Raw genomic sequence first — 16,034 nt, 5'->3', positions numbered from 1 at the left:
TCAACGTGATCCTTCCCTGCAGACAAACATCCGTGAGAAGCTTCATCATGGTTAGAAACCATGGAAAAAATACAATGATATCAGGACAGAAATTTGAATCTTCCATCTGTTCTTTCCATAAGAAGCACATTAAATTATAGTAGAAAGAGGTTTTGGACCGTGTATTTTCCCAATACAGTTTAAGCACCTGAGAAGATTTAGTGAAATACTATGTTACTGGTTAATAGCAGAAGCAAATAGGCTTTAAAATGTTAAAGAAAGAGAAATGAATAGAGCAGAACATCCATGTTATAAATGCAAAGAAATGCCACCTTGGAAGTTGCACATTATGCCAAGGGAAGAGCAGTGGTAGTAGTTCCTTATAAAGAGGTCGTTCTTTTTAAAGATTTGTACAAGTAAAGCTTTAAATTGGGTGTGGTGGTACTGAGGGAGAAAACGAGAAATCCAAGGAATCAACCAAAAAAAGTCTGCGGAGGAGGTGTGGGGAAGCTGAGAAAGGGTGGAACAGAACCCAACACCCAAGCCCCTCAGCCACATGGGACAGAGGAAGCCAGGAGGACAGGCTGCCTGAGATCCTGGGGCCCAGCTCTCCAGCCTGTTGCTGGATTCCAGACGGGAACTACCTCCTACCTTTTTGGTCAGCAGGGTGAGGGGGCACATGTGGGTACTTGGAGGGCTTCTTGATATGGAAGTTCACGTTGTCCAGCTCCACGTTCAGGCTGATGGAAGCGGCTGAGTCACTGTCCACTGTGGACTGGAAACTGCTGACTGATGTGCGCTTGCTAGGACTGGCAGAGTCTTTTAGTGTCGGGGGGAAAGAGATATAGGGAGAGGAGGCGGGTAAAAATGGGTTTCACCAGGGTATCGGAGGAAAGGAGAAAAATGTTCTTTTAATATACAAGCCCAATGTGCAATACCAAAATGGATACAGTATTTTCATGTACTTCTGTGGAGACTTCATAGAATTTGGACACATTAAATAGGAGTTTTTAAGATGGAGAAATATATTGGAGGTTCTGCAGAGAGAGAGTCTGGTATCATAGTGAAGAGGTGAGAAAGTTGTCTGCTGCGATATTAGCTCAGAGTTATTTTTAAGCTGCTGCAAACTAGAGACTATGGCAAAATCTGAAAACGCCAGTAGCCTAACAAGTTGGTTTCTTAAGAAAATACTGTATCTAGAACAAGGATGGCTATCGGATGTTTACATTTAGATGGTGCTATACAACTTAAAACTGTTTCAACTAAAACAAAACACCCATATCATCACATATACACAGTAATGAGTCATAAAAACTAAAATGTTAGAAAGTTTACACTCACTCGTCAAATTATCGTCACCTTCTTCAGCTATCTGTTCTGTGTCACTGTCATCAAACTTTATGTCTTTAAACCAGGATGGCTCAGAGTGTCCTTCCACGGAGTTCACTGAGTCACTGTCCGGAGAAGGGGTCTCAGAAAATTCTGTACTCTGGAAAGATCCAAGTAATTCAGCTTCAATGGCAACCGGGTGAGTCTGTCACACTACAAAAAACTCCAGCCCAATACTTCTACAACACTAACCACTGAATAAATTTACATAAAAATAAGCAAATTAATAGAGATTAAGTTGTAAGCCAGCATTAATCCTGACAATTCCACTCTGAAAATCATTAAGTGTCATTCATCAGTAGGTTTAGGCAGCTTATTCTGAGCAAAACATAATATATGGATTTTACAGTGTTTTCATTTCATCCTTTTCAGTCCTGAGAATGAACCTGGTTTAGAATTTATTCTAATCCTCTGCCAAAGCTACGACATATTCTGGAAAACAACTATTAAAATTTTAACAACACCACACCAGTCTTTTTGGTCATTTGTCTTTTCTAACCTTCAAGTTTCCAATTTTAGTTCACAAAGGTATTCCTAAACATTGTATCAAATTAACATAAACCAAAAGTGAAAGCTTATCTTTAAAAAAAAAAGTTCTATTTTAAATAATTTCCACTTCCCTAATTAAAGTAAAAAGATAAATACATATCCCTTGTTCTACCCCTGCTATACAATTTAAAACCGCTAATGTGTCAAAATCTACCACCTTGGTGATACTAAATTTTTTCCATCATTTTGTTATGCATACTCTCTCCTGGTCCTGAAAACACGGACACAGTGAAACTGAAAACCATTAAAGGTAAATGACAAGCAACTATAACCCCATGAGGCCAAGCAACTGAAAAGTGTCCAGTTCCAATAGGTTTTTCATCACTCCTACCTACCAAGTAAAAAATGTTTTTAACTTTCAAACAACAGGGAAAACGTGTTAGGAAAATGTATCTCTGGCTAATTCAACTACTCTTTATTCCCACCGATGAAGAAAGACTTCATATAAGCCACCCATACTCTCGGGAGCAGTGACGTGGAAAAGTACCTGCAGTGGTCTGTACAGCGCGTACTCATCTCTGAAAAGCTGGTCATGATGACTGACACAATCCAGCCAACGTCCATCAACCATCGCTTGTCCGATTGCTATAGCTTGTGCCCTGAATTAAGACCAATGAACATAAAGACTTAAAAGTCAGAGTAATTTCCCAGGTACATGATGAGAGAGAAACTGAATCTTTTTCCGTTCTATTTACAGCTGGAATTACAAATGGTCCGTGAATAGGTACTGGGCAAAACAAGCAAGACTTGAAGCTAAATTTAAAGATTTTCCCAGATACCAGAGTAAAAGAGAACCTGCTGGTAAGGCAGTCCTACCAAAACTGAATTTGACTTACAACACACACGTATCAAGTGCTGAATGGAGCATACCCCTGTCCTCACTAGAGTAAAACAAAATGGTGACACTAGCATGGTTCCTGCCCTCAAGGAGCTTACTATCTCAGTAAGAAGACAATACCAAATATTACAAAAATATTTATATATGCATGTGCATATATATAAAACTTAATACATGTATATAATAGACTGTGTGTGTATATATACATATATATATACTTAAACATATAAACATGAAATAGACACTTTACACATTGAACTTATATGGCACTTCACAATTTATAAAGCACTTTAGCCCATATTATTTCATTTTCATTCTCACAGCTTCTTCACAGGACCATATATTCTCCTCACATTGGATTTGAGAGTTTCAAGGCTCAAAGAGATTAAATAACTTCAGTAAAAGCATAAAAAAAGAAATAGCCAAAACTAGACCCCAGGGCTTCACTGCTAAAGCTTTTACTCTCTCTTTTTACATACTCATTTCTTCCAGGAAACGAGTAGCTAACCTAATCAATAGAATAACTTAGAGACATGCTGCCTTGAAAGGCAATAGGACCTGTCTGTCTCTTTCTCATAAATGATTCTTGAGGCGAGTTAGGACACTTCAAGTGTGACTTATGAACTCAATTTCATTGGACAGGTTGCAATGTCCAGATTAGGAAACTGCAGCCAGAGAATCTACTGTGGTCTTAATATCTAGGTACATTCCCCAATCCTACTTAATCGGAGAGCTTTGTGTTGGGGAACTACTACACACTTATGCTTTTAATAAGTAAGGTAAACTGTGACCCCATTTGCTCCTTGCATCTATTCACTACTGGTTAAAACCCAGAAGGGAGGAGTGAGTCATTAGCACCCAAGCACCAATGCAGGAAACAAACAGCATCCCATTCACAAAATTTGCTCCCCTTATATCTGTAACATTATGGCCTCATTAAAAATAAAGTAATTAATATTGAAAAATGTTTCTTACAATCACATTACCTTGTGGCAATGTGTCCATTTCGGATTAACCAGTTAACTAATTCTTTTCCCACAATGCAGTTGGGATGTGTTCTCAGCCAGTAACGGTGATCCTGAAACTCCATTCCACTACTGTGATGGCAGATTTTCTTCCACAGGTCCTTTAACTGAACGCTGTCCTGAAATCACATTATAAGCAAATAATTACTCTTGAGAAAGATGCTATATACCTTTGCAGCTTCTTTCCTGTGATTTTTAAATGCATAAAAGGAAATTCAATTCAGATTTGTCAGAGCCAACTCACACCATTTAATAGAAAGGACATGTCCATGGGGGGCAGCTTGAACTTAGCTCATCTAATCCCAAAGTAAGTTTTTCTCCTAAAAACCAACTATCCCAGGGCACCTCGGTGGCTTGGCCAGTTGGGTGGTTGCCTTCAGCTCAGGTTATGATCTCAGGGTCCTGGGATCAAGCCCCATGTCAGGCTCCCAAAGGGAGCCTGCTCTACCCTCTGCCCCCACCCCCACCCACTGCTTATTCTTGTTCTCTCTCTCAAATAAATAAATAAATAAATAAATAAATAAATAAATAAATAAATAAATAAATAAATAAAATCTTTAAGAAAAAAAAAGATCCCAAATAATTTTTTCAGTCAATGGCACATATGATCAGTCTCCTAGCTATTGAAATACAAAATTGCAATACAAAATTGCAAAATCTCTTTGGAAACAGGGCAAGAGAAAGGGCAGAACAGTCAATCACACCAATTGATTTCTTGTAGCCTTCACTCCAGCAGCTTCTCACTCCTCTCACCTGTAACCAACTGCCAGGCGAATCTTCCTAAAGGAAGGCCTTCAGTGAATCACTCCCTGCTCAAAAAAACTTCTAACATTGCTCAGCACCTATGGGTTCAAATCTAAACTTGTAAAGGCTGAAATCACCATGTTCCACCAGGTAACCCCAAGTAACTTCCATTCTCACTGCTTATACATGCCAACTTAATCACTCTCCCAACTTCTCCTAACTAATAAATCCTACTTCGGTCCATTGAAAATGTCATGCATATTTTCACTATAGCTTATCACACCTTTAAATAAGATTTGTTTTCCTCACTGCCTGCCCAAATCCATCTTCCAGGTCCAAGCCAAGCTTTCAGTTTAAAGCCTTTCCTGATGCCCTCACCACTAATGATCTATTTCCTATTAATAAAGTATTACTTTTTTACTATTAAGGATATGCCCATCAGCCTTATTTCTACCTTTTAAATTTTAAGCTTGAGGAAAGAAGCCATTTTCCATCTCTTTGGAGTCACTTTCAGGATTAAACACAGTATTTTACAAAAGATAAATTCAATAAAAACTGATTATTATCTCATATAAACATACAGTAGTAAAGGTATACAAAGCATTCCATGTGTGTGTTTCAAAGTTTAAAAGCACTCTGGGACCTAACTAAAAGTTCAGCTCTCTTACTATGTAAGCACCTGAACTCTTATCTTACCAGACGAAAAAGATGAAGGAAATATTAATGCATTATAAGAGCATGGAATGCTTGACCACTTTCTTAGGTAGTCCTAATAAAAACTTAAGCTAATTATTTCCTTTATTAATTTATATGCTAACTAGCTATTTGTAGGTTTTTTAAAAAGAAAAATCAGTGAGATACATAATCTTTATGCTCAAAAACAGCAAAGATACTGGACCAGTACCAGAAGAATTTTGCGTTCATCCTCAGTGGTCTCTGTCCTAACATATGTTCGGTTAGCCTGGGGACTGACAGATGTCTCATAAGAAGATACCATGGGAGAACCAGATCGATCCAGTGACAGGTTAGTAATGCTGGCTGATCTGGAAATAAAAACAAAAAGTGAAAACACAGTTGTAAACTCTTCGTTAATAAAATTATAGCAAAAATTCATTTTTAAATTAATGCTTATTACTCGCCAACATTAAGGGTACTTTTAAATGTAGTTATGATGGTTATATGTATGATATCACCATTGGGAGAAGTTAAGAGTATCCAGAAATTCTCTGTACTAAATTGTCCAACTTCTATGTTAGTCTAAAACTATTTCAGAATAAGTGTAAAGCAAAGTCGCTATGGAAAAAGATAGGAACGCAATGATACAGTTAATTGATCATTAATATTTCAAAGGAAAAAGACACAAACTCTTCTTGTTAAAATGCTGAAAGCTAGTGTTTTTTTTTTAACTAACAAATATGAAGAATCATAGACTAAATGCAGAAATAGTCTTGCAGATCAGGAACAGGAAACTATGGCCCACAGGCCAAATAGTTTTTGCATAACCAATGAACTAAGAATGTCTTTAGATGAACATCTGTAATCTTCTAACAAGAGAAAACATTAACTTTGAACCCCAACTAAGCAAATGCAAAAATAATTCCTTTCTTAAAACTGCATTGTCCTCAATTATATTTTGAATTTGATCAATAAAAGAATGAGTGAAAATGTGTTTCCTCTCTTGTTATATTATCACTTATATAATATCCTCAATTTTGCCTCTTGGCAAAGTTACCAGATAAATGACTTGTAAGTGGAATGTCTATAGCATCAAGCAAGCTTTTATTTATTAAAAAATTGTAGCTAGAAATTTTAGTTAGCTTCTAGTTAGAAAAAAAAGTGAAACCAAATTTTAGCTTTCAAATAAAGGATAAAAAGGCAGAAGTATCTACAATGAATTAGACACCAAACACATTTAATTCTCACAGCATACTATGGAATAGTTACTACTAAATCCATTCTACAGATAAAGAAGTCAAGAATCAGAGATTAAGTAATTTGTCTAAGGTAACTCAACTAATAATAACAAGGCTGACAATCAAAACCAGGTGTCAAATGAAAAACTATGCTCTCCCCAGCATGAAGATAAAGATACTTTTAAAATAATTTGGGGGCACTTAGATAACTAAGTCGGTTGAGCGTCCAACTCTTGGTTTGGACTTGCTACAGGCTCCACACTCTATAGGTAGTATATTTGACGATTCTCTCTCACTCCCTCCCTTCCCAAAATAAGTAAATCTTTAAAAAAAAAAAAATGTAAGAAATTATTCACAGGTTTCTAACAAGTTTATAAAAAATTATTCTTAACAGCTTATGAGAAACCATTGATATCAAATAAACAAGATTTTTCAAATAAACATTTATTTCTTGGCACATTCTTTTAGTGAAATGTCACCACTAGATGTCTTATTCCATTAATTAAAATGTCTTTTCCAATGAATGTTATTATCCATGTGTTCTGCTTCTCTAACATTCTAACTATCCCTGCACATATTCTCCTACAGAAGTAACAAGAACAAAAGAAAATTAGTCAAATATATTGTCAAATAATAAGTAGCCTAACTGTAAGAATGCTGGCTGAAGTTTTATTTAGAGATAGTACTGACTAAATTATATCTTTCCCAAAGATTTACATCAATCTTAGCATTAATTCAAATTGCATGGAATTCCACTGTAAATTAGCACAGCTATTTCTCCATTTGTATACTGCCAACAGAAATACTGCAATTCATCCCATCTTTTTAAAAACTGCCCTATGGGATCCCTGGGTGGCGCAGCGGTTTGGCGCCTGCCTTTGGCCCAGGGCGCGATCCTGGAGACCCGGGATCGAATCCCACGTCAGGCTCCTGGTGCATGGAGCCTGCTTCTCCCTCTGCCTGTGTCTCTGCCCCAATCTCTCTCTGTGTGACTATCATAAATAAATTAAAAAAAAATAAAAACTGCCCTAACTGGGCAGCCCCGGTGGCGCAGCAGTTTAGCGCCGCCTGCAGCTCAGGGCATGATCCTGGAGACCCTGGATCCAGTCCCACATCAGGCTCTCTGCATGGAGCCTGCTTCTCCCTCTGCCTGTGTCTCTGCCTCTCTCTCTCTGCATCTCTATGAATATAAAAAAAAAAAAAAAAAAAAAAAAAAAAAAAAAAACTGCCCTAACTCCACACCCCCTTGCTGCATTCCCGCCTTCACTATAGCACAACTCCCATCTCCAATCCTTCTTCTATTTAGGGAATCCAAACTGGTGCAGCCGCTTTGGAAGACAGTTTGGCTATTTGTTATGAAACTAATCATACTCTTTAACAAGTAGTCCAACAATCATACTCCTCGGTATTGATCCAGATGAACTAAAAACATGACCACGTGAAAGCCTACACACAAATGTTTACTGTAGCCTTATTCATCTTGTCAAAACTTGGAAATAACCAAGATATTTTTCAGCAGGTAAGTGGATAAACTGTGCTATATCCAGATAATGGAATATTATTCAATGCTGAACTGTGTTATCAAGCGATGAGAAGATATGAAGAAAAGCTAAATGAATATTACTAAGTGAAGGAAACCAATGTGAAAGGGCTACATACTGGATGAGGCTAACTATATGACATTCTAGAATAGGGAAAACTATGGAGACAATAAAAAGATCAGTGGTTGCCGTGGGTTGAGGAGGAGGGAGAAATGAAAAAGGAGAATACAAAGAATTTCCTTTTTAAAGATTTATTTATTTGTCTGTTTGTAAGAGAGCATGAGTGGGGAGAGGGGTAAGCAGACTCCACACTGAGCAGAGATCCCACACCCTGAGCTCACGACCTGACCCGAAATCAAGAGTCAGACGCTTAACCTACTGAGCCATGCAGAAGCCTCAGAGCACAGAGAATTTTGTTCTGTTTATTTTCTTTAAATTCAACTAAGTAACATATAATGTGTTACTGGTTTCAGAGGCAGAGGTTAGTGATTCAGGTCTCATATATACCAAGTGCTCCTTACATCATCTCATTACATTCCCTCCTTAATGTGCATCACCCAATTACCCCATCCCCTACCCTCCTCCCTCCCAGCAACCCTCAGTTTGTTTCCTATAATTAAGAGCCTCTTATGGTTTATACTTCTGATTTCATCTTGTTTTATTTTTTCTTCTCTTTCCCTACGATCCTATTTTGTTTCTTAAATTCTACATGAGAAAAGTAGTAATCCGAAGGGACCCCTGTACCCCAGTGTTTATAGCAGCAGTGACCACAATAGCCAAACTATGAAAGAAGCCCAGATGTCCACTGACAGATGAATGGATAAAGAGCATGTGGTATACAAATATATATATACATATACAAATATATATACACATACATATACATACACTAAATTTCATTTTGACTAAAAATGAAATCTTGCCATTTGCAATGACATGGCTGGAATTAGAAGATGTTATGCTAAGAGAAATAAGTCAATCAGAAAGACAATCATATATTCTCATGTGGAGAGAATTTTTTTCATCCATGTTCATCAGGAATATTGGTCTGTAATTCTCATTTTTGGTGAGGTGATTGTCTGGTTTGGGATTAAGGTAATGCTGGCCACACAGAATGAGTTCGGAAGTTTTTCCATTTCAATTTTTGAAACAGCTTCAGATGAATAAGTATTAATTCTTCTTTAAATGTTTGGTAAAATTCCCCTGGAAGCCATCTGGCCCTTGACTCTTGTTTGTTGGGAGGTTTTTGATAACTGCTTCAATTTCCTTGCTGGTTATGGGTCTATTCAGATTTTCTATTTCTTCTTGTTTCATTTTTGGTAGTTTGTATGTCTCCAGGAATGCATCCATTTCTTTCAGATTGTCTAATCTGTTGGCATCTAGTTGCTCATAATATGTTCTTGTAATTGTAGTTCTTCAGTATTGGTTGTGGTCTCTCTTTCAGTCATGATTTTATTTATTTGGGCCCTTTCTCTTTTCTTGTTGATAAGTCTAGCCAGGGGTTTATTGATGTTATTCTTTCAAAGAACATGCTCTTATTTTCATTTATCTGTTCGACTGTTCTTCTGCCGTCTATTTCATTTATTTCTGCTCTAGTCTTTATTATTTTGCTTCTCCTGCTGGGGGTAGCCTTCATTTGCCGTTCTTTCTCCAGCTCCTTTAAGTGTAAGGTTAGGTTGTGTATTTAAGACCTTTCTCGTTTCTTGAGAAAGACTTGTATTGCTGTATACTTCCCTCTTAGGACCACTTTTGCTCCACCCCAAAGTTTCTGAAGGGTTGTGCTTTCATTTTCATTCGTTTCCATGAATTTTTTTAATTATTCTTTAATTTCCTGGTTGATCCATTCATTTTTTAGTAGGATGCTCTTTAACCTCCATGTACTTGGATTCTTTCCAAATTTTCTCTTGTGATTAAGTTCCAGTTTCAAAGCATTGTGGTCTGAAAATATACAGTGAATGATCCCAATCTTTTGGTACTGATTGACACATGATTTATAATCCAGTTTGTGGTCTCTTGTGGAGAATGTTCTATGTGTACTCGAGAAGAATGTGTATTATGTTGCTTTAGGATGGAATGTTCTGAATATATTTGCAAAGTCCATCTGGTCCAGAGTGTCATTCAAAGAACTTGTTTCCATGTTGATCTTCTGCTTAGAAGATCTGTTCACTGCAGTGAGTGGGGTGTTAAAAGTCCCCTACTGTTATTTTCGATGTGTCTCTTTAATTTTGTTATTAATTGGCTTATGTAACTGGCTGCTCCCATGTTAGGGGCATAAATATGTACAACTGTTAGATCTTCTTGCTGGATAGACCCTTTAATTATGATATAGTATCCTTCCTCATCTTTATTACAGTCTGGTTTAAAATCTACTTTGTATGATACAAGGATCACAACCTCAGCTTTCTTCTGATGTCCATTAGCATGATAAATGGTTTTCCACCCCCTCACTTTCAATCTGGTTGTGTTGGGTCTAAAATGATGTCCTGCAGACAGCATATCAATGGGTCTTGCTTTTTTATCCAATCTGATAACCTGTGTCTTTTGATTAAGGGCATTCAGCCCATTTACATTCAGGGTAACTACTAAAAGACATAAATTTAGTGCCATTGTATTACCTATAGTCACTGTTTCTGTATATTGTCCCTATTCCTTTCTGGTCTACATTACTTTTGGGCTTTCTCTTCGCTTAGAGGATCCCTTAGAGGATCCCTACAATATTTCTTGTATTATTATTAGGGCTGTTTTAGTGATCACAGATTCTTTTAGTTTCTATTTGTCCTGGAAGCTTTTTATCTCTCCTCCTGTTCTGAATGAGATTGTAGTTGTATAAAGTATTCTTTGCTCTATATTCTTCTCACTTAGCACCCGCTGAATATATCATGCCAGTCCTTTCTGCCTGCCAGATTTCTGTGACTAGATCTGCTGCCAGTCTAACGTTTCTACCCTTTTACATTACAGACCTCTTGTACCCAGCTGCTTTCAGGATTTTCTTTTTGTCTCTGAAATTTGTAAGTTTCACCATGATATGTCAGGGTGTTGACCTATTTTTATTGATTTTGAGCTGGGATCTGTGCCTCCTGGACTTGGATGTCTATTTCTTTCCCCAGATTAGAGAAATTATCTGATTTAATTTGCTCTGATATACTTTCTGCCCCCCCCCTTTTCCTCTTCTTCTGGGATCCCAATTATTCTAATATTGTTTTGCTTTATGGTATCACTTCTCTCTCAAATCTTTCCCTGGTCATCCAGTACTTGTTTATCTCTCTTCTTCTCAGCTTTATTCTCTATCATTTTGTCTTCTAGGTCACTAATTCTCTCTTCTACCTCATTTATCTTAACAATTAGAGCCTCCATTTTTTACTACATCTCATTAATAGCCTTTTTTATTTCAACTTCATTAAATTTTAGTTTTTATTTCCCCAGAAAGGGATTCTCTGGAGTCTTCTATGCTTTTCTCAAGACCCGCAAGCATCTTTATAATCATTCTGAACTGTAAATCCAACATCTTACTTATATCCATACTGATTAGGTCCCCAGGCCTCTTGTTCTTTTTTTTTGAAGTAAGTTTCTCCATCTTGTCATTCTATCCAGAGAAGAGTTGACGAGGAATCAAAATACTAAAATGGCAGCAAAGACCCCAAAGAAATACACATTAAATAAAAAAGGCTCAAAAACAAAAACAGAGAGAGAGAAAATATAATCAAATAGGTGACAGAATGAAGCAATACACTGGATCCTGTGTGTATTTTGGTCCATTTGTTAGAAAACAAAATCCCAAAACTATAACCAAAGAAAAACTCATATGTGACAAAAAAAAAAAAAAAATAAGTACAAATTAAAGATAGAATGTAACTATAAAAATGAAAATTAAAAGACAGGAAAAAAAAAGAAGAAGGAATATAAACAGAAAGGTAAACAGAACAGAGCAATACACTATATCCTGAGTGTATTTTTGTTGGTTTGAAGAAACTACACCTCAAAATTTTAAGGAAAGAAAAACATATATATACAAAAATAAAATTAAATACATTGAAAGGATAGAATGTAACTGTAAAGATGAAAACTAAAAAAGACTTAACAAAATAGAAAAACCAAAAAAAGAAAGAAGAAAAAACAAAACAACAAAAACGAATATGATTAGACAGGTAAAGAGAAGAGAGCCATACACTACATTGTGGGTGTATTCTGGTGATTTAGAAGCAACTGCATCCCAAAATTGTCAAGAAAGAAAAACCTTTATGTATACGAGATAAAATTAAATACAATGAAATGTAATGTAACTGTAAAAATGAAAATTAAAAAAGATTTTTTAAAAATGGAGCACCTGAATGGTTAAGTTAAGCATCTGCCTTTGGGTCGGGGTATGATCTCAGGGTCCTGGAATCAAGCCCACCATCAGGCTCCCTGCAGTGGGGAGCCTGCATCTGCCTCTTCCTCTGCGTCTCCCCCTGCTTGTGTGAATGCTCGTGTGCTCTCTCAAATAAGTAAATAAAATCTTAAAAAAAATAAAAGAAAAAAGAAAAAAAGATTTTAAAATAGAGTTGATAAAGTAAGAAATTGGTAGAAAAAGGGAAGAAAAAAAATAATTAAAACTAAAGACTAGAGGGGATCCCTGGGTGGCTCAGTGGTTTGGCGCCTGCCTTTGGCCCAGGGCGCGATCCTGGAGTCCTGGGATCGAGTCCTTCATTGGGCTCCTGGCATGGAGCCTGCTTCTCCCTCTCTGCCTGTGTGCCTGTGTCTCTGCCTCTCTCTCTCTCTCTCTGTCCATCATGAAAAAATAAATACATAAATCTTTAAAAAAAATTAAAGACTAGAGAATCGTGGGGGGGCACGGGGGGGAACACCATAAAACCATAAATTCTACATGCTATATTCCCCTGGCACCTGAGTTTTACGGTTCTCAGTGTTCAGTAGACCTGGTCTTGACTGGATGTTCTTGCTGATAATCTCGGGGAGGGGACTGCGGCACTACAGACACTGCGTCTCAAGCACCTTTGACAGGTGGAACTGCACTGCCCTTGCCTGAGGGATTGCTCTAGGTGGCTTTGGTTCCCTGAAGCCTTTCTGTGCTGCGGCTTTAGGCGGGGAGAGTGAAAATGGCAGCCTCCCAATCTCCAGCCCCAGAGCCCGAAGCTCAAGGCTCCACTCCTCAGTGCGCCCTCAGGGAAAAGCAGCCAATCCCTCCTGCCTCCCTGGGTCTGCTCTCGTGCTGACCCAGCCTGTGACTGGGCCTTTCTAGCTCAGGCACGCGACCCCGCTTCAAGTCTCCGAACCCTGCAGCCTCCGGCGGCACACACGCGTGTCTCGAGGGGCGAGGAAGGGGGCATCTGCTGGCTCTGCTCCTCGCTGGGCCCCTGCTCAGAGCGCAGTCACGCAGACTGCGCCGCTCTCTGCGGGTTATGGCATCCCCCAGCCGAGAGCCCACTCGTGGGCTTGCTGACTGCAGCCAGCTTCGTGCTCCGATGCCTAGAACTCTGGCACAGCTGGGCACCCCCGGTCCTCCTGTGAACCCAAGGATCCTGACACCACACTGTCCCACGCAGGATGCTGCCCCGCTTCGCCGCCTGGAACGTCCGTCACCAGAGCAGACTTCTTATAGTACCAACTGTGCACTCGGCTGCTCTATCACTTGCCGGCAGCCGGCTGACAGAGGCTCTGTTCCCGTGAGGCTTACCTTCCCACATATCCTCTCGGATTAGCTCCTCTTGCGCCTCCTACCTTGTAGAAAAGTGGTCACTCTTCCATTGTAGAGTTGCAGCTATTCTTTTCTTTTCTTAAATCTCCGGTTGAGTTCGCAGTTGGTTCACAAGGACTTAATAGCTAACTAGCCGAATTCCTGGGACCAGATGAAACTAAGGTCTCCTACTCCTCTACCATCTTGGACTCCTCATCTCAGAGAAGTCTTAAGGCAGTGAAACTACAGTGTGCTGTGCTGCAATACTGGATACATATCATTATACATCTGTCCCAGCCACCAAAGTACATCACCAAGAGTGAACCCTAAATTATGGACTTTGGGTGATAATATTTCAATGCAGGGTAATAATATGTTACAGTTGCTCACCAACTGTACATACCACTCTAGTGCAGGATACTGATCATGGGGGAGGTTATGAGGTTAGGGGGTGGGGGATACAAAGCAATTCTCTGTACTTTCCACTCCATTTTGCTGTGAGCCTAAAACTGCTCTAAAAAATGAGGTTTTTAAAAAAGCAAAAGATCCTGATATCTGTAACTTATTCTCAAATGATTCAGAAAAAAAAAGTATATAATTAGTAACAGAGCACATGGGAAGATGTAAATTAATGAACCTTAATAAAGAATTGGGATCCCTGGATGGCGCAGCAGTTTGGCGCTTGCCTTTGGCCCAGGGCACGATCCTGGAGACCTGGGATCGAATCCCACGTAGGGCTCCCAGTGCATGGAGCCTGTTTCTCCCTCTGCCTATGTCTCTGCCCCATCTCTCTCTTTGTGTGTGACTATCATAAATAAATAAAAATTTGAAAAAAAAAAGAGAATATATTAAAATTCATTATTCTTGCAATTTTTTGCAAATTTGAAATTTTTTCAAAATAATTTTAGAAGTTTTTTAAACACTTGAACTTTCTAGTAGCTTCCCAGGTCACCCAGAGTAAATGGCCAAGTCCTACAATTAACTGTAAAAACACTCTACTCCAGGTACAGAGGGCCTCTTGTTATTCTTTGCCAGCTTTGTTTCTTCTAGGAATTTGCTATTTCCTGTTTTCTTGGTACACTCTTCTACAAAATGTCCACATGGCTCATTCCCTCACATCCTCAGGTTTTTGCTCAAATGTCATCTTCCCAGTGAGATCTTTTCTGATTACACTATTTAAAATGCCAATCTCTACCCCTATACCTTATTGCTTTTTTGTGCATTCAATGTTTGTTTGATTCACCGCTCTATTACATGTACCTGGTTTCTAGGTACTTAATAATACTTGGAAGAAGAACAAATTGAAAGTATGTTAAACCAAGGTCATTCAAATGTCTAGTTCTCCAGATTAACAGCTACTTATTCACCACTTAAAGTTGTAAACTTCACCGTTCAGTGGTGTGGATATCAGTAAGATCTAGGAAGCCAAAAAAGGAGGAGGAAGTGTGCAGGTATAGAATGATTACGGGCAGTTATTTCTTCTTGACTAAGAAGAGAAGAAATAATTGAGAATATAGGTAAATAGATGAATCACAAAGGAGAAATTTTTTTGCTGTTGTTTTTAACAGGTGATCTAAGTTTGTTTAAATGACAACCGTAAGGAGTCAGCAAGGAGAGGTAGAAGGTACAAACATCAATAGGATAATTAATAAAAAATGAGAAGAGATGGGATCCATAATACAAATGGAAAATTAGCTTGAATAAGAGGCAGAAAAAAAGAAAACTAATGCACTCTAAATGTTATTAAGTTGGTAAGTGGTGGTAAGAACCGAGGAAGTGCCCATTTAACTCCTCTCTTCGCTATATAATAGAAAATAAGACTGTAGGCTTCCTCTGAAGCCAGCAGAGACCTGAAGCCAGTGGAAAACACTGAAAAAGAGAAACTGAAGGAATGCAAGCCAGAGCTGACTAGCAAAAAGGCAAAACAATAGTTTAATTCAGCTTTTGGAGCTAAGAAAGTATAATAATCAATACTACCCCATTTTAATCTGTTTGCTCTTCTCATTACCATGAAAGAAAGAAAAATCAAATACAGAATACCGAGATTTCATTTGGCAGTTTACCTATTTCGAGCAGGAGATTTCCCAGCATCCTCTTGAACAGATACAAGTCTTGTTGAAAGAGGAGTATTTGAGGAGTCTGGATGAATCAAACTACAAAGAAAGAAGAAAAATACTGAGATGATTTGGGACAGGAACAAGCAAATCCAATTTCAATGAAGCGCTTTAACATTTAAAAGCTGATTGTTTTCCCCTGCAATAATGAGATTATGGGTCAGTTTTGTTTTCTTATTTTAATTAAGGTAGAAATTATGGTTTTTATATTAACTACATCAACTGCCAAAAAACTGGTAGTTTATTAAGTATATGATACGCTCTTAAA

The 16,034-nt window shown here is 38.2% G+C and overlaps 1 protein-coding gene across 6 annotated transcripts in view; it reads right to left on the bottom strand.

The window, feature by feature from the left end:
- PIKFYVE (phosphoinositide kinase, FYVE-type zinc finger containing) overlaps positions 1-16,034 on the bottom strand; it is an 84,618-nt gene that overhangs the window by 50,837 nt on the left and 17,747 nt on the right. For 3 of the 6 annotated variants that reach the window (XM_041737258.1, XM_041737257.1, XM_041737259.1), the window contains 6 exons: positions 15,716-15,805; positions 5,429-5,567; positions 3,742-3,899; positions 2,405-2,516; positions 1,321-1,468; positions 631-798 (listed from right to left, as the gene is read on the bottom strand). In XM_041737258.1, the coding sequence (XP_041593192.1) occupies positions 631-798; positions 1,321-1,468; positions 2,405-2,516; positions 3,742-3,899; positions 5,429-5,567; positions 15,716-15,805 (815 nt within the window). Of the gene's footprint in view, positions 1-619; positions 799-1,320; positions 1,469-2,404; positions 2,517-3,741; positions 3,900-4,533; positions 4,598-5,428; positions 5,568-15,715; positions 15,806-16,034 lie in introns of those variants that run through there. The other 3 variants (XM_041737262.1, XM_041737260.1, XM_041737261.1) reach the window with 3 other exon arrangements.

This window comes from Vulpes lagopus, chromosome 22, assembly GCF_018345385.1.
Source record: "Vulpes lagopus strain Blue_001 chromosome 22, ASM1834538v1, whole genome shotgun sequence".
NCBI classification, from domain to species: domain Eukaryota; kingdom Metazoa; phylum Chordata; class Mammalia; order Carnivora; family Canidae; genus Vulpes; species Vulpes lagopus.
The sequence above is the reverse complement of the archived record's forward strand: the minus strand, read 5'-3'. Positions and strand labels throughout refer to the sequence as shown.